Raw genomic sequence first — 22,512 nt, 5'->3', positions numbered from 1 at the left:
TTGAACGATACTGTAACACTTGGCGTCGCTCGAGACCATATATTTGTATTAATGGCTTATAGACTCCTCCTCTCCAAGTGAAAACTGTATAGTGTGCGAGGGCTTTGTGAAGAGAACGCGAATATCAGTGAGACCGTGAGGATATATAGGTTGTTATAGAACATGTTGCTTGCAAGCACACTGTCATGGGCATAATTCGTTTATTTTAAAGCAGCGATGGGTCGTATTGGAAGACACTCCGAAATCATTTGGATACATTGCCTGGCTATTCTTTGTTTGTCTGACTGGGTTGCAGCTCAGATATCTTACTCCGTTTCAGAGGAGGTAGACAAAGGCACGGTCGTGGGAAATCTCGCTAAGGATTTAAATGTCAACATTCAAGAACTGGAATATAGGGATTTGCGGGTTGTTTTGGGAAAATCAAAGACATATTTCGATGTGGATTTGAAAACGGGCACCCTTTATGTTGCCGATAGGATAGATCGTGAAGAGCTTTGCTCGAATATGCCAAAGTGTTCATTGAACACTGAGGCCATTCTGAGCCATCCCGTGCATCTGCATCGCATAGAAGTTCAAATCATTGATATTAATGATAATGCACCATCGTTCCCTGAAAAGGTAAAGACATTCAATATTTCTGAATCTTCCTTCACTGGAGAGAGGTACTTGCTCCCCATAGCAGACGATCCTGATACAGGCAGTAACTCCGTGAAGAGCTACAAACTGAGCCCGAATGAACATTTCTCACTGGATTTACAAAGCGGTGGAGATAGTGTGTCTGCCGAGTTGGTGTTACAGAAAGCTTTAGACAGAGAGAACCAGCCCGTTATCCAACTTGTATTGACTGCTGTTGATGGAGGAAAGCCACCCCCCAGCTAACATGTCCATGTGGGCACCATATGGGGTGTATGTGTGTTTATGGGTACCAAGTGGGCATGGGCTAGAACTGGGCAATTATACTGGGTTCCAGGTAGGTTCTATGTGGGCTAAGTGGGCATGGGCTTGAACTGGGCAAATATTGTGGGTTCGATATGGGTTACAAATGGGCCAAGTGGGCATGGGTTAGAACTGGTCAACATGTATGGGTCCCTTGTGGGATATATATGGGCTAAGCGGGCATGGGTTAGAACTGGGCACGCATGTCTGTGTCCCATATGGGTTACGTATGGGCTAAGTGGGCATGGGTTAGAACTGGTCACCCATGTCTGGGTCCTATATAGGTTATGCATGGGCTAAGTGTGCATGGGTAAAAACTGGGCATCCACACCTGGGTCCCTTGTGGGTTATTCATGGGCTAAGTGGGCATGGGTTAGAACTGGTCACCAACACCTGGGCCCCTTATGGGTTTATATGGGCTAAGTGGGCATGGGTTAGCACTGGTCACCCATGTATGGGTCCTATATAGGTTATGTATGGGCTAAGTGGGCATGGGTTAGAACTGGTCACCCATGTCTGGGTCCTATATATGTTATGTATGGGCTAAGTGGGCATGGGTTAGAACTGGTCACCCATGTCTGGGTCCTATATAGGTTATGTATGGGCTAAGTGTGCATGGGTAAGAACTGGGCATCCACACCTGGGTCCCTTGTGGGTTATTCATGGGCTAAGTGGGCATGGGTTAGAACAGGTCACCAACACCTGGGTCCCTTATGGGTGTATATGGGCTAAGTGGGCATGGGTTAGCACTGGTCACCCATGTATGGGTCCTATATAGGTTATTTATGGGCTTAGTGGGCAAGGGTTAGAACTGGTCACCCATGTATGGGTCCCTTGTGGGATATATATGGGCTAAGTAGGCATGGGTTAGAACTGGTCATCCATATATGGGCCTCTTGTGGGATATATATGGGCTAAGTGTGCATGGGTTAGAACTGGTCACCCATTTCTGGGTCCTATATATGTTATTTATGGGGTTAGTGGGCATGGGTTAGAACTGGTCACCCATGTCTGGGTCCTACATAGGTTATGTATGGGCTAAGTGTGCATTGGTAAGAACTGGGCATCCACACCTGGATCCCTTGTGGGATATATATGGGCTAAGTGTGCGTGGGTTAGAACTGGTCACCCATGTCTGGGTCCTATATAGGTTATGTATGGGCTAAGTGTGCATTGGTAAGAACTGGGCATCCACACCTGGGTCCCTTGTGGGATATATATGGGCTAAGTGTGCGTGGGTTAGAACTGGTCACCCATGTCTGGGTCCTATATAGGTTATTTATGGGCTTAGTGGGCAAGGGTTAGAACTGGTCACCCATTTCTGGGTCCTATATATGTTATTTATGGGCTTAGTGGGCATGGGTTAGAACTGGTCACCCATGTATGGGTCCCTTGTGGGATATATATGGGCTAAGTGGGCGTGGGTTGGAACTGGTCATCCATATATGGGCGTCTTGTGGGATATATATGGGCTAAGTGTGCGTGGGTTAGAACTGGTCACCCATGTCTGGGTCCTATATAGGTTATGTATGGGCTAAGTGTGCATGGGTAAGAACTGGGCATCCACACCTGGGTCCCTTGTGGGGAAAGTGGTGAAAAAGGGCGCAAAGTTTGTAAAAATGTCACCTTTGCATCCAAAAACAACATATTTCCTGTGATTTTTTCTAATAAAGGGGCATGTATTCCCACTTACTTTTTTGCCCCGATTCCAACGGTGGTGGTCTTATCTCTCTACGACGTCAGGAAGTGGGTGTAAACGCCAACTTCCTGTCCCCAGCCCCCCGAAATGTTGTGGAAAAAACCGAGACCATTTTCGGACTCAGCACGACGAGCTGAAGACGCTGATATCTGTTTCCCAGCACAGGGACTTACGGTTCTCTTAATTGGCTAACCCTAGGGTTAGTTTTCAACGCGCGATAGCTCGAGAACGATACGTCCGTCAGCCAAGTAATTGACATGGGCGTGTTCAGTTTTCCGAGATCTACGCTCCGATATGTCCGCCATTGTCGTGCGACCCCCGTAGCCCGTAACCCTAACCCTAGGTAACCCTAGGGTTACCTGTCTGAAAGCCTTATAGACATAGTGAACCAAAGAGTGTGTTTATGGTTGAAATGCTAAATTTAAAATTGAGTACCAGCAAGGAGACACATATCAGGGCGTTCGTCTTATCGATAGCTACGCGTGGATGCAACTAACTTTTATTTACGACCTTTGTGGGAGGAGCTATCGCGCTTCAAAGTGTAACCCTAAGCTCCTAAAGCACACGACCGTGTGTGGCGAACCACATATCAGATTGTTCGTCCCGACAAGCTATATAACATACTAAAAGATGGGCCCGTAATATCGAACGGTTTTTGACTTATAAGCGTTAAAGAGGTTAGACAAATAACGAAACATTTACGAAACCTGGGTCCCTTATGGGTTTAAATGGGCTAAGTGGGCATGGGTTAGCACTGGTCACCCATGTATTATTAGCCCATACATAACCTATATAGGACCCAGACATGAGTGACCAGTTCTAACCCATGCCCATTTAGCCCATACATAACCTATATAGGACCCAGACATGAGTGACCAGTTCTAACCCATGCCCACTTAGCCCATACATAACCTATATAGGACCCAGACATGAGTGACCAGTTCTAACCCATGCCCATTTAGCCCATACATAACCTATATAGGACCCAGACATGAGTGACCAGTTCTAACCCATGCCCACTTAGCCCATACATAACCTATATAGGACCCAGACATGAGTGACCAGTTCTAACCCAGGCCCACTTAGCCCATACATCACCTATATAGGACCCAGACATGAGTGACCAGTTCTAACCCATGCCCACTTAGCCCATACATAACCTATATAGGACCCAGACATGAGTGACCAGTTCTAACCCATGCCCACTTAGCCCATACATAACCTATATAGGACCCAGACATGAGTGACCAGTTCTAACCCATGCCCATTTAGCCCATACATAACCTATATAGGACCCAGACATGAGTGACCAGTTCTAAGTTAAAACCACATATGGTTAGGCTACCAGGTTTGAATAAATAAAAAAATCTCCCCCCCATTAAGCCTATGTACTAAAATACTTTGAAATGGCAGGTGGTTTGGCAACCCAGTAAAACACCCAGAGTGCATTGCAAGTCCCGCTTGGATGTGATTGGCTGTGTGGTCATACTATGACTGACTGTGTGACGTTGGTTGCAGTGATTGGCTCCTGAGTCAACAGGCAACTATCTCGAAGTTAGTTCTTTCTTTCACTGCCTGGCTGTCACTGACATGGAAGAAGCGCGGCTTTGTTGATCAACCGGCGCGGCGCGGCTATATATAATATAGGCTACTATACACTATACTGTATATACCAGCGTTATGGACGAGGAAAGGGGCCGTGCCCGCAAAAAGACAAAGAAGACGTCGACCAGGGCTCAGGTCAGGTCTCGCAGCAGAAGACCAGGAGACGCCGGTGCGTGTCCATGCAATGTACAGGCAGCTACTGCTACAGGACATGTAGGTAAGAGCTAGCATGCCTATTCATTTGACTATCATTATTTTTGCGATGAGTACATCTACATTTAACTTCTGTTATCTGCTGTGCATTTTGATTCAATAACTAAAATGAGTTAGCTGCTGGCATTTGGAAGTGGCTATACAGTGCTTGGGTAAGCTTAGCTAACAACAGTAGTAATGTGATGTGTCCACATGCATGTGTGTCGGTCCCGAAACACAAATGATTGATAGTACCACCAAATTATAATAATAATACCGGTAGTAAAACGTTTTTAAAACAGTGTGGTCGTTAAGCAGCTCAACCCTGAAACACAGCACATAAGATGAACTGATATTTACATATCAGTTAATCTATATCTATATATTTACAGGTCTGTTTCCAGTGCCCAGCCAGCACGCCAACATGGGTCCCATGTGGTTTAGAGGTGGGCTCACCTGGCTCCTATGTGGGAGCCAGGTGGGATAACCATATGGTTCTCAAAGTGGGGTCCTACTGTATTGAGGGAGTTCCAGGGGGTCCCCAGCTAAATGATTGATAGTACAGGAACCAAATAGACCCTTATAAGGTCTGTAACTGTCTGAGAGTGTAACACATGGAACCAAATGGACCCTGACAGGTCTTTAACTCTGAGTGTACAAGTCTGTACACTCAGAGGGGTGGTACAGAGTAGGGCTGACCTTCGATCACGGTTTTGGAGATCGACGCTTCGACAAAAAAATTGATTTGATTGATCATAAAGTCAATGTGACTGTGAGTGTGCGTATACGCAGGCATGGGAAAAAGCAATGCGATTTCATATAGTTAAGTTACTCAATTAATCAATGTTTTTGTTTTTATGTGTTTGGTTCATTCTTCTCTTCTCTTTGTCTATTTGTTTAAGTACATTGGAAATGAAGATGTCCAGTGATCCAGTCCACAAATTACTAGCTGTGTTCTGTGTCCATGTCTGGACATAACAAGAAGTTCCAAAACCTGTTTCTTTTTCATGGTGCATAAGGTAAAATTTAGTTTTTAAAATGTACATTTCTACATGAGACCACATTCTACAAAATGTCTTAAGTCCTGCCAGTTTTTTGAAAACCCTATCAGTGGTGCTTGAATGTTTTCATGTCCCTCTGGACCCCAAGCTGAAAATATTTTGTTTCAGCGACCGACCAGAAGCAAATATTTGAGTTAAAATCGTGAATATATATTCAAAGACTTACATTTTCTTCCAAAAATAGCAAATCTATAAGCTTGCATATCTGCTATTTTTCATTAGCTAAAGTATGTAGAGAAAAGTCCTTGCGCACACCTACAAGGACACCTACAAGGACAGAGCTGGCAAAAAAAGCAAATAATGAGAGGAAAGATGTCCCGCACACTGTATTCATTTATAGAGCCGCAGTTTATTTCAGCTTTAGACTGAAACGTTGTCACTCAGCTTTCCTCTCATTAGCTAAAGTATAAAATAATTGTTAATGTGGTTAAACACTAAAGTGACGGATCTTAATGGATTAACCCATTTTGGTCTGAGGCCGATTAAAAAAAATCCTTGTAAATCCTGACCCAAGTTTTGTGAAAAACTTCAAATATTTATATAGGGGCATCATTTTTTTTTGATTTTTTGAATACTGTACATAGTGTAGAGAAACACAAAAGGGGTTCCTGACCAGAAGGGTAGCGTTACAAAAAGGGGTTCCCGCCTAGAATGAGTTAATGATGTAATTTTGCAAAACATTTGATGTACACTAGTAAAAGAATGCCACAGCATACAGCTGCTATGTAACTGGTGGAATAGGGAGTGCGACAGATCTGTAAATAGGCCACCGTTAGCGTTTCACATAGTTTTTTAATATTGTCATCATAAACCCAACTTGTTACTTTTGACAAGTTTCCCACCAGTAGCTTTTAAGCTTTTACAAGTGTGTAAGTAAGTAGGCAATGAGAGGCTATATGATAGGCGTATGATAGCCCTATGCTATTCAAAGGTTCGGCATAATATTGCTTTAACTTTAATGTCTCTTTCCCCTGTTTTTGTGATCTTTCTTTTTAAGACACATGCGTCAGAAGCAGAGACTCCATCTGATGTACAGACTGATGTTGAAACGACCGAGGAGGTAACAATGGCTGTTTTAGGGCAGTGGTTCTAATAATATTTTGTGGCAATATAGGGCCGTGGGGGTCATCGCACCCCACTTTGAGAACCCCTGCATTAGAATATGGACCACCATAATTATCTGAGAGTGTACAGTTATGGTGGTCAAACAAAATGGATTTGGTTCTCGGAATTGCAGCAACATTAGGGTCCATTCGGATCGCAACTATCCATAATTTATGTAGAGACCCCTGGAATCCCCTCAAGGACCCCTGGGGATCCCCAGACCCCACTTTAAAAACCACTGTGTTGGGGTGTTTGCCAAGTACATTGGCACACAACCTGGAATTTCCCTTCTATTATTAGACGCATAAGTCCCACCTCGATCTGAGCAAGGAAGTGAGGATTAAATGTGAGTCCGCATGAATCAAGTAGGTTGGACTGACAGGCTGCCACATTCCAATTCTGCACACTCCTGCTCGCTCACTCCTCCACATGTCATGTGATGTGATGCTGTATTTCTCCTGAGCTGTTTGACATTGTGGCCCACACCATGCTACTGCTTAAAGTTAGTTTTTTATGTTTGCTAAAATGTACGTTTTCTTTATTGAATGTACTGTAGGCCATCGCAAAGACATGTGACCTACACCTCCCTGTGGAATGAACAGCGTTGGACTGACTACTGTGTCCCAGAGAGACAACTGTGTCCGCCACTTTAGTATGACCAGCAGCCCCAGTGTGTGTCCTGGAGGTTCTCATGCAAGTATGTAAACTATGGAATTAGATTTATTTCATTTAAAAAAAACATAAACATACTGAGAATTTGACATCTTGAAATGTAAAATTATGTGTAGGAACCCTGGGTCACAGTGGAATTGCTGCCCAACTGAAACTCTGATCAGCTGCTGGAACCCTGAATGTGAGCAACTGAATGTGGGACACAGAGCCGCCCTACTGGAACCAGTTGTACGTTGAAATATATTCACTTCAAAATGTAGTTTCGAATCACAATCACATGCATAGTCGATAGAATCTGGCCCTTTGATTGCATGCACATAATGGTTGCTCCACTGTAAATTTATCTTGAACTTTCCTCTTGTCATTCTAACTTGAAATGGTGTTTGGCAAAACATTTGATGTTTGATGTACACAAGTAGAAGCATGCCACAGTATTACAGCCTATGAAAAAATCCAGACTATGAATAGGCCTTTAATAAGATGGTTGTGGTGGCCAATCCATTAGTCCCTAATCACACTCTATTATATATATATTTTTTAAATATACACATGTCTCATGATGTTTCATAATGTAAGAATCAAGCTAGCATTACTAAGTCAGCTTCTTGTTATTTATTTTTAGGGACACTAAAGAAGAACACAGTGGCAGTCACACAGGACATTCAGCAGAAGGAGGGAGAGGGAGCACTTGAGAACACATAGGACAATGGGGCACAGCCCCAATAGAAAAAACACCATCTGACACAGTCTTGGTAACACACACACCAACACACAACTACCTCCTCATAAGAACCCTCTTATTTTAGTTCAAGTTGAGAGTTCAAGTTTAATCTGTCTCTTTCTCCAGTTGGCTTTTTTGTGTTCAATTTTAAATGATCGTCAAGTCGTGATTGTGTCAGGTTCCTCTTACTTTTTGTGTTCCGAATATTTAAGTTCCTCATGTAGTTTGCCAATTTATACACTATTCTAAAATTATTGTTTACAATAGTTATGGGGAGTTTCATTTCAAACATGTTTGGGCTCAATGTAACGCCTACACAGGCTTCTGTGAACGCCCCATACAGTTTAAATTGCTTTCACTCACTCATCCCATGGCCTAGGGGGTTGTACAGGTGTCATGGTGGATGCTTGGACACTCTCCAGTGCTTTTCGATCTTCTGTTGTGCATATCAGGGTTTTAAAGCTGCAGCCAGTCCACTCCTTGATGTTGTCCACTCAGGACTTAATCTGCCTGTCTGCCTCTTCTCCACTTTCCCTCCACTGTCCCCTGTACTATTGTCTTTGACAGGGAGGGTATGTCTTGTGACATGACCATGAGAGTAGAGGCTCCTGTTCTCCAGCATGGGTGGTAGCTAAACTGTCTTAACATAATCATTTGACTGGTCTTCTTATACGATATATGTAGCATTCTTCTGTCACACTTGCTTTAAAATGACTGTATCCTGTGCTCGGTGTCTGCTGTAAGTGTCCAGCTTTCAGAGCCAATGGAATAGGGTGGAGATTACAAGTGACTTGTAATCTCAGCTTCACTGAGAAGCTGATTTATTATTTGTTATGTTTCCAAATACTGTATAGTCTAGTCATAGCTGATGTTGCTATCCCAATTATTGCTTTTATCTTTTGTGGAGCTGCCATCTTCACTCACAAAGGACCCAAGCCCTTTACTTCCTTCAGGCAAGTGGCCTGTTCCTTGGTGATATATGTACTGTATGGCTGTGGCTGGTGACCAGGTTATTACTTTTCTCTTCATCTCCATGCCATAAGTTTGATGTCATTGGAGATGGTAGGGTCTTCCTCTGATGGATATGGTGGTGTGATATTCTATGAGTGCTTCCGCCATGATGTTGTTTATAAGAACTGCACTGCTTGGGTATAGTGCTTGGATTACCTGTTGTGGTACAGGTTGTGCTGGTGCTAAAGGTGCTTCTCAATCAGTATTCTGACTTTGAATATCTCCTTTTTCAAGATCCTTCTCGGTTAGTAGAGTCATGCTTGTCTTCTATTATTGTGGCTGTATGTTGTTGTGTCCTCAGTTTATTTTGTGTTTTCTAGGCTGCTTTATTGTTGCCCTGTCTTCTCCCTGCATCTATGCTTCCACACGTGGATTATGTGATCCACTTTACTGCCTCCCGGTAGATCTAGGATGTTATCAGTGGCCCATGGTTTGTTTTTCTTCCAGTCCTGCCCTAGTACTTCAGTTGGGGTTTCTATAAGTGCTTCCTCCATATTGTCTGTCAATGTATCTATGTCTTGCAGTAGGTTAAGTGTTGTTTTCAATTAATCTAACATGATTAAAATGGATTTTAACGTTACCATAGGTTTACATAGGAAGGAGGCGTGTCTGATAATATGAATATCAAATATTTAAATACTGAATCAAGCAACTTAACTGGGTGCTCACAAGTTAGTGAACGTGCCTGGGGACCCAGAGCCCCTGGTTGTCCCTGGCACGATGCTAGGCCAGCGATGTGTCAAAGTGTCCCTGAGCAAAATTCGTAACCCCTAATTGCTGCCTGAGCGCCAGCTCCCAGAGATAATGGCTGCTCCTTACTCCTAGTTGTTAAAGGATGGGTACAGTGACAAAAAACACCACAATGCTAGAATGACCCCAAACATGTTTGAGAGTTAAATATCCTTTAATTTAACCCTATCTTCACTTGATGGTTCAAGTTCTTGAAAATGATCAACATTGCCCAATAAGCTTGCAATAGTGTTTTATTTATTTATTTTGAGGGGTGCTAGCCCGTCCTATGCCCAGGTTTGTGTGTTCCACATAACTATTATTTGATTGGCGTAGCAATGTGTGTACCCCATTGCGACAATTTGATTGGCTGAACAATGTGTACGATGATTTGATTGGCTGAGCACGGAATGTGATGTATGATATGATCGCCCATCACTTCACACAAGTGTTATTTACACAATTTGTGAATAATTTGTTTTTCATATGTTTCATTTATGACAGTTATGTTAAAACATTAACAGAAAATTGGTCTGAAAGAACAAAGCTTGTCTTTATATTGCAACCAATAGATTCCATGTGACCATGTTTTCAATAAACTTTGTCAAAAGATATATTCTCTGATATAGCTTTTTCACTCTGGTAAAATTTAAATTGGCTAAACCTTAGGCACTTTTTACATCTTGTGTCAATGTGTTTGCAGTTGTTAAACAGGGTTCATGTCAATATACTGCTAAATTCTTCCATTTAAATCCCTTCAGGACCAACTTGAAACCCATTTTGGCAAAGTTCCCGGGTGTTACCCACTTGTGCTGCTGGAAGTGGGATCTACATCGGTCTCAAAGTGCCCAGTTGGACTCCACTAAAGGCCCATTCAGATCCCACTTCAAGCCTATATAGGTAAACACAGGTGAGGCCTACATGGGTTTGAGATACAATTGCCAATTTGGACCCCACCTAAAACCCACAGCTGGGCCCTGAGTGTATACTGGGTGAAAACCCACTTGGAGCCCTTAATGGGCAGATACAAGTCTGGCCTACATGGGTCGCATTTAATTCGCCCAGCTGGAACCCACATTCAGATCCCGGTTCAAACCCATATAGGCAAACACAGGTGACGCACACATGGTTCTGACATCAAATGGCCCATTTGGACACCACCTAAGACCCAGCTAGAAACCCACGTAAGCCCATATGGGCTAACACAGGTGGGTGCTTTGTGAAAAGTGGGTGCACGGCCCACTTGGAGCCCTTAATGGGCGGACACAAGTCTGGCCTACATGGGTCGCATATAATTCGCCCAGCTGGAACCGACTTAAGGCCCATTCAGTTCCCGGTTCAAACCCATATAGGCAAACACAGGTGGCGCACACATGGTTCTGACATCAAATGGCCCATTTGGATACCACCTAAGACCCAGTTAGAAACCCACGTAAGCCCATATGGGCTAACACAGGTGGGTGCTTTGTGAAAAGTGGGTGCACGGCCCACTTGGAGCCCTTAATGGGCGGACACAAGTGTGGCCTACATGGGTCAAATATAATTCACCCAGCTGGTACCCACTTAAGGCCCAGTCAGATCCCAGTTCAAACCCATATAGGCAAACACAGGTGGCGCACACATGGTTCTGACATCAAATGGCCCATTTGGATACCACCTAAGACCCAGTTAGAAACCCACGTAAGCCCATATGGGCTAACACAGGTGGGTGCTTTGTGAAAAGTGGGTGCACGGCCCACTTGGAGCCCTTAATGGGCAGACACAAGTGTGGCCTACATGGGTAAAATATAATTCACCCTGCTGGTACCCACTTAAGGCCCAGTCAGATCCCAGTTCAAACCCATATAGGCAAACACAGGTGGCGCACACATGGTTCTGACATCAAATGGCCCATTTGGATACGACCTAAGACCCAGTTAGAAACCCACGTAAGCCCATATGGGCTAACACAGGTGGGTGCTGTGCAAAAAGTGGGTGCACGGCCCAGGTAAAACCCATAGCCCATAGCCCATATCAAAACCCAAGTGGGGCCCATATGGACATGTTAGCTGGGCCAGATCGGGAACGTTACAAATAATTGTGAACGTCATGGATGTAAATGACAATAATCCAGTATTCAGTCAGTCTCTGTATAAAGCTCGGGTTACAGAAAACGCTTCATTTCAGACTTCTATATTAACCGTAAGTGCTACAGATTTAGATGAGGGCGTAAACAGCGAGGTTGTGTATTCTTTCATTGCAAGGGGGAAATTCAACCCTGCAGAGCTATTTAGCATGAACCCCGAGACAGGGGAGATAACTGTAAAGGGACACCTGGATTATGAGGAAAACGCTGCATATGACATTCGAATCCAAGCAAAAGATAAAGGGACACCCTCTCGTAGTGTGCACGGAAAAATGCTAATAGAAGTAATTGATGTCAACGATAATACTCCGGACATCGTGATGACGTCGCTTATGAGCCCAGTTAAAGAGGATGCTGAGTTTGGAACAGTAGTCGCTTTAGTAACCGTTAATGATAAAGATGGGGGCAATAATGGTTTCACCAACTGTAAAATAGTTGGGTCGGTGCCCTTTAAACTGAAATCAAACTACAAAAACTATTATTCTCTAATAGTAGACGGGGATATTGATAGAGAGCGTGCTTCTGAATATAACGTCACCATCGTTGCTACTGATGAAGGGACTCCGCCTCTCTCCAGCACTACGGTTATTACAGTGCATGTTTCTGATGTTAATGACAATGCACCTCGTTTTGCTGGCCCAATTATGAATGTTTACGTGAAAGAGAATAGTCCAGTTGGAGCTACAATTTATACCATAACTGCAGTTGATCCAGATGTAGAAGAGAATGCAAAAATAACATATTCGTCATTAGATGGTGGTTCGAAAGGTATTCCAATAAAATCAGTTGTAAACATAAATTCAGAGACTGGAGATATTATCATCCTGCAGTCATTTAACTACGAGGAGTTAAACACGTTCCAGTTTAAAGTTCAGGCCACAGACTCTGGTGTTCCTCCGCTCAGCAGCAACGTGACTGTGAACGTTTTTATCCTGGATGAAAATGACAACAGTCCCGGAATCCTCTCACCCTATTCTGAACACGGCTCTGTTAACAGTGAGAACATTCCGTATTCTGCTGAAGCTGGATACTTTGTGGCCAAGATCAGAGCTGTGGATTCAGACTCTGGCTACAATGCACTGCTTTCTTATCACATCACTGAGCCAAAGGGAAATACCCTCTTTCGCATCGGAACCAGCACTGGAGAAATCAGGACTAAAAGACGAATGAGTGACAATGACCTGAAAACACACCCATTAGTGGTGTTAGTTTCTGATAATGGAGAACCTTCCATGTCAGCTACTGTGTCTATTGATGTAGTGGTGGTTGAAAATACAGGTGACATTGAGACTCCATTCAGACATGTGCCAGTGAAGGATGAGAGCTTCTCTGATTTAAACCTGTATTTATTGATCGCCATTGCATCAGTGTCAGTGATCTTTCTATTGAGCCTGATCAGTTTAATAGCTGTCAAATGCCACAGGACAGACAGCGATTTCAGTCGGTATGGCCCCCCAATGATCACCACCCACCCTGACGGGAGCTGGTCTTACTCTAAATCTACCCAGCAGTATGACGTGTGTTTCAGCTCAGACACACTGAAGAGTGACGTGGTGGTTTACCCCACACCTTTCCCGCCAGTAGATGCGGAACTGATCAGTATTAATGGAGGGGACACGTATATGACTCAGACATTACCAAACAAAGAGAAGGTAAGACACGTGAAAAATACTTCCCCTATTTTATATAGAGGCTACATTCATGCATTTTCGGTAGGCCTATACCGGTACCGTTTATACAGTGAAATGTGAATTGAAACTGCATGGGCTGTTCTAATTTCCCTGGCTTGTAGCTCTGTAGTGTGCTGTCCACAGCCATGGTGCTGAAATCGTGTATTGAGCACCACCATGCACCTTTACGTGTAGAGTGCAAGCACAGTTTGCTTATACGTCCCAGGCTGGCATCAAACTATGGTGTTTAATATATTGCAATACTCATGACGGTCACAACATAGCCCATGTATCTAACATTGCTGTACTATTTGTATTGAATGTATTTCCACAAGATGCCGCTATCTGGTAGTTTTGAGTGGCTGTGGCTCCTCCCCTGTTATAAGGCATAGAAGGATGATAATTCTTTGTTCATCGTATACCCATGCATTGGCGGTTGCATGGCCACGGGCTCTCTAACTTGGACGCATGCATACTTATGCAGCAATGTGATCGCTGATAGCCATTGTTTTTATTAATCTGGATACATGGATATTGACAGAATGATGCACCTGGGCAATGTTTTAACGTCTTTAATATGTTATCTTTCTTTCGCCCATATATGGGATATCGCTGCAACACAGACTGTGTATTCCGTTTCGGAGGAATCGAATCCGGGCACCATTGTTGGAAATTTAGGAAAAGATCTGCAACTAGACGTTCAAGAATTGGAAACTCGTGGCTTTCAGATATCCGGACTTCATGCCAAATATTTTGATGTAAACCTGAAGACTGGGATTATTTCAGTGAAAGAGAGAATAGACCGAGACGAGCTCTGCTTTCGTAACGTGAAGTGTTCATTTGAATTGGAAGCCATCGTGAACTCGCCGTTGAATCTTTATAGATTCGAGGTTAAAATATTGGACATAAACGACAACGCACCTTCTTTTAGAACACTTGGAATCATTTTGAATGTGTCTGAGTCAGCTTATACAGGGGAAATATTTCCCTTGCCAAACGCGTTTGACGCAGATGTGGGCAGTTTCTCGGTAAAGAACTACAAATTGAGCCAAAATGAGCATTTCTCTCTGGATGTACAAAGTGGTGGAGAAAAGAGTGTATCTAGTGAATTAGTGCTGCAAAAAGCATTAGACAGAGAGAAACAGCCAGTGATTAAACTAACATTGACTGCTATAGATGGAGGAAAGCCTCCTAGATCAGGAACATTACAGATCACTGTCAATGTGAAAGATGTTAATGATAATATTCCTATCTTTAGTAAACCTTTATACAAAGCCCGGGTGGCAGAGAATACGCCATACGGCGCTTCTGTTATTTCAGTACATGCTCAAGATTTAGATGAGGATCTCAATGGGGAAATCGTATATTCCTTTATTAACCACGATAATGATAACAACGTTGCCATATTTGACATTAATTCAGCCACCGGGGAAATTACAGTGAAAGGACAATTGGATCATGAACAAAACAATGCAGTTGAAATTCGGGTCCAAGCCAAAGACAAAGGGCCAAATCCGAGAGCTTCTCTTTGTAAAGTTCTCGTGGAGATCACTGATGTTAATGATAATCCACCAGAAATATCAGTTACATCCTTAGTCAATATTGTCAAAGAGAACGCGCCAATGGGCACAATGGTTGGACTTGTAACGGTAAAGGATAACGATGCGGGCAAAAATGGCGTCGTTCAGGTTAAAGTGATAGATTCTGTACCGTTTACAGTTAAGAATTCATATAAAAATCATTATTCCCTAGTTGTAGATGGACAACTTGACAGAGAAAGGGATTCTCGATATAATGTCACCATCATAGCTATTGATGAGGGGACTCCACCCCTCTCCACTACCAGTGTTATTACAGTATATGTTTCTGATGTAAATGACAACCGACCTAGTTTTTCAGAATCCACTATCAATATCTATGTAAAAGAGAACAGTCCAGTTGGAGCCATTATTTATACAATAGCTGTGCATGATGCTGATGTAGATGAAAATGCAAAAGTAACATTTTCTATCAGTGACAATTCCCCTAAAAACACATTGATAGCCTCTATGATAAATGTAAATTCAGAAACAGGAGATGTAGTCAGCCTACAGTCTTTTAACTATGAAGAGTTAAACACATTTGAGTTCATAGTTCAGGCCACAGATCATGGAGTTCCTTCGCTCAGCAGCAATGTGACTGTAAACGTTTTCATTCTGGATGAGAATGACAACAGTCCCGGGATCCTCGTGCCCTATTCTGAACACGGATCTGTTAACAGTGAGAACATTCCTTATTCTGCTGAAGCTGGATACTTTGTGGCCAAGATCAGAGCTGTAGACGCAGATTCTGGCTACAATGCTCTGCTTTCTTATCACATCACTGAGCCAAAGGGAAATAACCTCTTTCGAATTGGAACCAGTACTGGAGAAATCAGAACCAAGAGACGAATGAGTGACAATGACCTGAAAACCCACCCGTTAGTGGTGTTGGTTTCTGATAACGGAGAACCTTCCCTGTCAGCTACTGTGTCTATTGATGTAGTGGTGGTTGAAAATACAGGAGAAATTCAGACTTCATTTAGACACCTGCCAATGAAGGAGGAGAGCTTCTCTGATTTAAACTTGTATTTACTGATCGCCATTGCATCTGTTTCTGTGATCTTTCTACTGAGCCTCATCAGTTTAATAGCTGTCAAATGTCACAGCAGGACAGACAGCGATTTCAGTCGGTATGGCGCCCCAATGATCACCACCCATCCGGACGGGAGCTGGTCTTACTCTAAATCTACTCAGCAGTATGACGTGTGTTTCAGCTCTGACACACTGAAGAGTGACGTAGTGGTTTTCCCTGCGCCTTATCCACCTGTAGATGCAGAACTCATTAGTATTAATGATGGGGACACTTATAACCGGACCCAGACTTTACCTAATAAAGAGAAGGTAAGATTACATTAGTCTAAATGTGGCTAAAGTCCTCTATTTTGTTTATTTAAAGGACAACTTCACCCATTTTAACCTATATGTTCATATAATTGGTCCTCACTACTACTTTTTTAAATATTGTACCATCTGTGACTCAGAAGAGGGCTGTGGACAGTTCAGAAACCAGGCTTTATATTCCTGGAAAGTTAACATGCTATAGTGGAAGCCTGCATTGTTCTTGCATTAATACAAATCGAAATATATTTTAAATTAAATCAAATTTGAAAAAGGTGCATTTCTGAAGTGCCCACAACCCTCCTATGAGACACAGACAGTGGATAAAAAAATGGTACCAGCATTTAATCATGATAATTATTGAGAAGCAACTATTTGCAAGCTCCATTCCCATTCATGCAAGTGGAATACATAATCTTTAGTAGTTTGTGAGATAACAAAACAATCCTTTCTCACGTATTACTGCATTTGAACTCTGTCTTGTGTGCCTGTAGCTTTCCTTGCTTGTAATGGGACTGTTGCTGTCCATTGTGCTGAAAGTGTTCTGACCCCTGAAAGCTTGAGTTGACCATGACTAGACTTGTACGTGCCCGTCGGCCACTGGCCTACTTGGGAACGATGCAACTTGGGAACCAAATAATACCCGTTGTCAACTTGTCATAGCACCCGTTTTAACTATCTGTCTGTGTCCCTTTTGTGGCCATAGTACTTTATATGGAGATATCTGTAGTATGCAATACCTGTTGTAATAGCAGCACCCATTTTTACTGTCTGCCTGTGTCCCACATGGAGATCTCGGTATCTGCCTGTGTCTGAAGAGTGCAAACTGTGAAAAGTGGACTGGTTAAGTAATCAATTGCCAGGTGTGTGGTTGCCATGGCAATCAATTGGCTGAGGCAGAGGCTGGAAATTGCACAGGTGAGGGATTTAGGCTGATTAGGCCTACTGGCAGAGCCTGACCTTTTGTAGTGGTTCTGGAGAACCATGGACAGACTCGATACCAGGCACTGCACTCCCTGTGGGGGTGTGGAACGTGTGTGTCGAACTGGTAGTCGGTGGGGCGAGTTACGTGCATTACAACCGTACGTACACACACACACACACACACACACACACACAGACGTGGTGCATTTATAGTAGGATGACAGTTTGTCATGACATGAGCTTTGTCATAAACCTCATCATCCTCATGTCAACTTATTTTTTATGTCACAGATAAATGTGGAAACGTTATTTTTGTGTTGAGTATAATATAATGATTATAATATTTATTTTCTCAATGTCATCATGAGGGCCTATTCTGTATTTTGGTATGTTATGTGGTTTTGCTATTCTGTGAAATCTGAAGACAAGCATGTGCTATGTGCTCTAAACACTAATCACTATTTAGGTGGCAAAATAATCTTATAGTCTATCTACCATGTTTCCATCTGTGTTCAAACTTGATATGTTAAAGATATATAGGCCTCTGTCTTAGCTTTTCTTGCAGTCCTGTTCCCTCAGCAGGCTTAGCACATTGAAACCCCATTATATCACAGTTGAGAGCATGAATAATCTGGACTAATCTGCCATTGCTGTTTGTCTTTGATTCTTTTCTCTAGCCATGGCCCTACATTCTGTCCTCCCATTTCTCACGGCTGTCATTGTCACTGCTCTATTACTTCACATCCCCTTCTTTTCCCCAGCCCCCATTCCATCCTATACAATAACATTATAATATTTTAAACATTGTCAAATTGTTTCACCTGCAACACATAAGTGAGGTGTGTGTGTGTGTGTGTGTGTGTGTGTGTGTGTGTGTGTGTGTGTGTGTGTGTGTGTGTGTGTGTGTGTGTGTGTGTGTGTGTGTGTGTGTGTGTGTGTGTCACTTATTTGTCCTTCACGATCAGAAAACATGTATACATGTACATGATTTGTCACACCCCCTCAATCCTGCTTCTCTTTCTCTCTACCTCTCCTATGCTGTCAGCCTCCTCTCCCATCCCCCTCCACTAACCCTGCTATAGTGTTGCCGAGGAAGGGGAGCAGCTGAGAGGAGTAATGGGGAATTAGTGCCGATCTCTCTAGGCGTGTGTGCTATTGGCCTGAGTTTGCTGTAGACATGACATGCCATTTACATATTAGCGTTAACATCTTTAATGTGTGTCAGGGCAACACAGATATATTCAACATAACAACATACAAGACAACCGGTGTGTTTTCACAACATTGCCATAACTATTGCTAATGGCATGCATGTCCATTCTCTGAATATCAATCTAGCATATATTTATACATGGTCTCATGATTGTGATTCATTTTCAGAGTGAAATTAGATTGGCACATGAGATATAATCACTTGAGAGGCTGTGGAACTTGTGTTGTGTCATAGTCACCCAGATGATAACATGACCTCATTTCAGGGAGTGGTACTTCAGCCTAAACAATTCACGGCCTGGTCTGTCAAATCTTTGTTTGCTTGATTGATTCATTATAATTTATAAGGTGTCTAAAACTCCACTCAGGGTTTCTATATTGTACATAGACATTCCATATTGTAGGTGATGTTGAGGTTTGTAAGTGGGTCAGTGTGTGTTTCAGCATGGCAGCATGCTGTGCTTCTCAATCTGCAGTATGCATTGTAGGCTAGTTTTATAGGTTTGCATTTACCAAAGTCTATACTGGGCTGGCCACCGTCATTGTAGTCCCTGAAACAATGCCTAGAGCTGTTTGTATGCATTTGAGTGGTTCAGTATGTGTCCTGTGTGTGGGCTGCAGTTCTCTGTGCCTGTGAAAGTGACTTGAAGAGGGGGAGGGGCCGGTAATTTTCCGCTCTTTGCTGCAGCAGGAGCAGCAGCAGGGAGTTTTCAGTACCGGGGCATCGCAGCTCAGCTCGGCTCTTGCATGCCTGTTCTGCGTCTGGGTGGGGCTGAAAGCACTGGTAGCTCCACTGTCAATCACAAGCTCACACCTAAACCGATGGGTTGGGACACGTGCAAAGGGAATAAAGTGGAGATGCTAATCCATGCAGCCCTCATGTCACTGTCTGTCTGTCTGTCTGTGTCAGTTTATTTTTATGAGGCCGCAAGCATGTTGTTGAGCCTAGAAAGGGTTTTTCCGAGAACATTCCATTATTGAGAATGCATGCATTACCATATGTCTACACAACAAAGGAGACATAGTTCTTAGCAGTGCATATAACATAATGGCTGTGGCTATGGGGTCTGTCTCGAGTCGACTAAAAGCTTCAAGCTTTGCTGCCCTCAGTGCTGCAAAATACATTCAATTATTGATTCTCTAAATACATTATCCTGGTTGAGGCACCCAGCTAAGTGCTTCACAGTCTAAACTGTATTGTACTTCTGCAGTGGGTGCATTCACCTTTTGGTAGAGTAGTACACATTCGGATGGGTTAAACACAGCTGTATGTACGACGTACGTTGTCATCCCCTGTAAGCTGATTATGGAGATAAATCTTTATTCTTTCCTACTTCCTTGAATTATTTCCCACCTCTCCTTTCCTTTTCTTTCTCTCTCCCTCGCTGCCATATTATCTGTGTTCACTTCCTGTTTTCCCCTCATACAAGGGCGTGTCCCTTGTGAGAAAGAGAGAGGTTAAGCTCTGCTAGCCGAGGTTGCCATGGAGACCAGCAGTCAAATGATGTACCAGTCTCAGAGAGCTGTGCATGGGTTAGCATCCACCCACCCCCACCCAGAAATCCACCTCAATATCAGACCATGGGATGTAGGAAGGAAAGCACACAGACACAATGAGAGAGAGAGAGAGAGAGAGAGAGAGAGAGAGGGAAAGCAAAAGGAGACAATAGAACAAGAGAGGGGTGGTGATGTGAGATATAGCAAGAGAGAGAGAGTAAGAAAGAGAGTGGGGAGATCGAGGCATTCGGAAAGGAAGAGATAGATGGAAAGACAGATGTACAACCCTTAACAACCAGCAGGAGAGTAGCCTGCAGTATTGTGTGAAAGGGAGAGGAAGTGTGCAACGGGTCGTGTGAGTGAGATAATGAGCATAAAGCAAACTGACTTGGAGGAAGGAGATGGTTATATGCAGATACAGCAAGCCTTGAACATGATGTGGGGAGGTGGTGAGAAAATGGGAGCTGCATGCTGAGAGCGAGAGATGGTGAATAAAAACATGTCGAGGAGGAACACTCCCGGCAGGAGCTTACATTTGGTCACAGATAAAAGACAGAATTTATCTGCAGCCACCCTCCCCCCTTTTCCCACCATGTCCTCCTCCTCCGACCGCAGTTCCTCTCTGCAGTGTCGGGTGTTGTTGCTGTCTCTAGATTAGCTTTGTCATGCTCAGAACGGCGGGTCCCATCCCGTACAGAGATGATCCAAAGAGGGACACACTCAAAGCCTGCCTGCTCCTCCTGATAGCTTTGTTTACCGCCACAGCAAGAATCTGTTTGATTTATGCACAGGCAGCCGAGGCACTGGTTAACACTCTCATGAACCTGTGGGGAGGGATTTACGCTGCTTTTAGTCCTTTCATGCCCTTTAGCTTGAAAAGGAAATACGCAAGGGACAGACACAAACAAAGTCACCCAGAGAATCCACTCTGTCCTACTGTGTAGTTTACACCTGGGTAAAGGGATTATTATTTGCATGGGACTTTGCATGGGAAATTTTATGAAGGAAAGTTACTTTGCATGTCCAACCTAATAATGAGACAGCGTAGCCTATGGATGCAGACATGCATTTGTATTTGGCTATAATGATTATTACCACACTGCAACACAGAATGTTGTTTTCTCCCATACTAATGTCTAACATTTGAAACAAATATGGATATCTACTCATACCAAATGATTGATAGCTATCATAGAAATATTTTAATACACTTGTAATATACAACACTAAAAAGGCAGCAGGGCGGTAATTCATTTCACAGACAGGGTCGGGTATTTTCAATATCCTGACAAATATGATGAATGAGAAAATTAACTTAGTGTTATCCTGTTTTTAATTTAATATCGAATCACTGATGAGGACCATTGGTCATTGTCTATACTTTACATATCGATCTAGAGTTTATTTATGGAGGGTGACATTGTGATACATGAATTGAGATTAAAATATGATGCTCCATAGTCACTGAGAGAGAGAGAGGCTGTGGGACGTGTGTTGTGTCATACTCACCCAGATAGGATGACCTCATTTCGGGGAGTGGTCCAGGACAAACAAGCTTGGCCTGATCTCTCAAATCTATAGTTTGTTAGGTTGATATACTGCGACGAACTTCAGTCCTGTGCTCACATAGGTGTTGCATAGGTGATGCGTATTGCGTGTAAGTGGGTCATACAGTATATGTGTTTCAACGTGGCTCCTTTTATAGATTTATCTTTTCAGGGTGTGGTTGTTTACTATGAGGCATAACATGTAGTGCTCCCATCAAGATCTTGTTCCTGCTTCTTTCAATTAGTAATGCTCTAATACAGGACTTGTCCTTGAACTGACAGAGCTGCATTGTCTGTTCGATATTTCTTTCCATGATTTCTGTTGTTTCTCATCTCTCCTCTGGAGGGGGCCTTGCTCTATATCCCTCCCTTCACAGTCATTGTATTGGAAATGGGAGCATCTAAATGACTGCTGTGCACTCTGTCTTCGCTCTTTCTCTCTGTCAATCTATCTCTCCTCCCTCTCTCTCACACAGCATGTTGAGATCAAGTTTCAATGCTGACTCGGCTTAGAGTATGGAGAGGGTTGTGCATTGCACACAGCCAATGTGGGATAATCACATGCAGTATAATCTATGCTTCACTTGTACTACACATTTTATACCAACAGAGGGACCAATTTCACTGTCTGCTCCACCTCTTCACCCACTCATGCATCTTGCCTCTCCTTCTCTTTTCACTACATTTTTTAAATCACTCATTTTTAATTCGGCAGTAATAGTTCATTATCGCATAGTTCCCAAAATATAGATTTGTCGTTCCTGGGGCACCAATCCATTGTCATATTTGTGATAGGTCTATATACTTCTCTGATAGGTCTAGACAGTGTTAATTCAGGCTGTGGTGATATATTAATTAATATGATCAAATAGCAAAAGATTATGAAATT

General features: G+C 43.1%; 3 protein-coding genes across 5 annotated transcripts in view; all 3 read left to right on the top strand.

The window, feature by feature from the left end:
• Window positions 1-22,512, top strand: part of LOC308322188 (protocadherin beta-7-like) — a gene marked incomplete at both ends in the record, with an annotated part of 175,041 nt that overhangs the window by 109,994 nt on the left and 42,535 nt on the right. The window lies entirely within an intron of this gene.
• LOC308322088 (protocadherin alpha-C2-like) overlaps window positions 1-22,512 on the top strand; it is a 117,478-nt gene that overhangs the window by 62,447 nt on the left and 32,519 nt on the right. The gene's annotated exons all lie outside the window — the stretch shown is intronic.
• Window positions 157-16,461, top strand: LOC308322106 (protocadherin alpha-3-like; the record flags this gene model as incomplete). Its single annotated transcript, XM_080773304.1, has 2 exons — window positions 157-738; window positions 14,584-16,461. The coding sequence occupies exons 1-2, from the start codon at window positions 217-219 to the stop codon at window positions 16,459-16,461; spliced, it is 2,400 nt and encodes a 799-aa protein (XP_080629430.1). The 5' UTR covers window positions 157-216.

The sequence above is a fragment of the Protomyctophum bolini genome (genome assembly GCF_963924005.1).
Source record: "Protomyctophum bolini genome assembly, chromosome: 10".
Classification (NCBI taxonomy): domain Eukaryota; kingdom Metazoa; phylum Chordata; class Actinopteri; order Myctophiformes; family Myctophidae; genus Protomyctophum; species Protomyctophum bolini.
The sequence above is the reverse complement of the archived record's forward strand: the minus strand, read 5'-3'. Positions and strand labels throughout refer to the sequence as shown.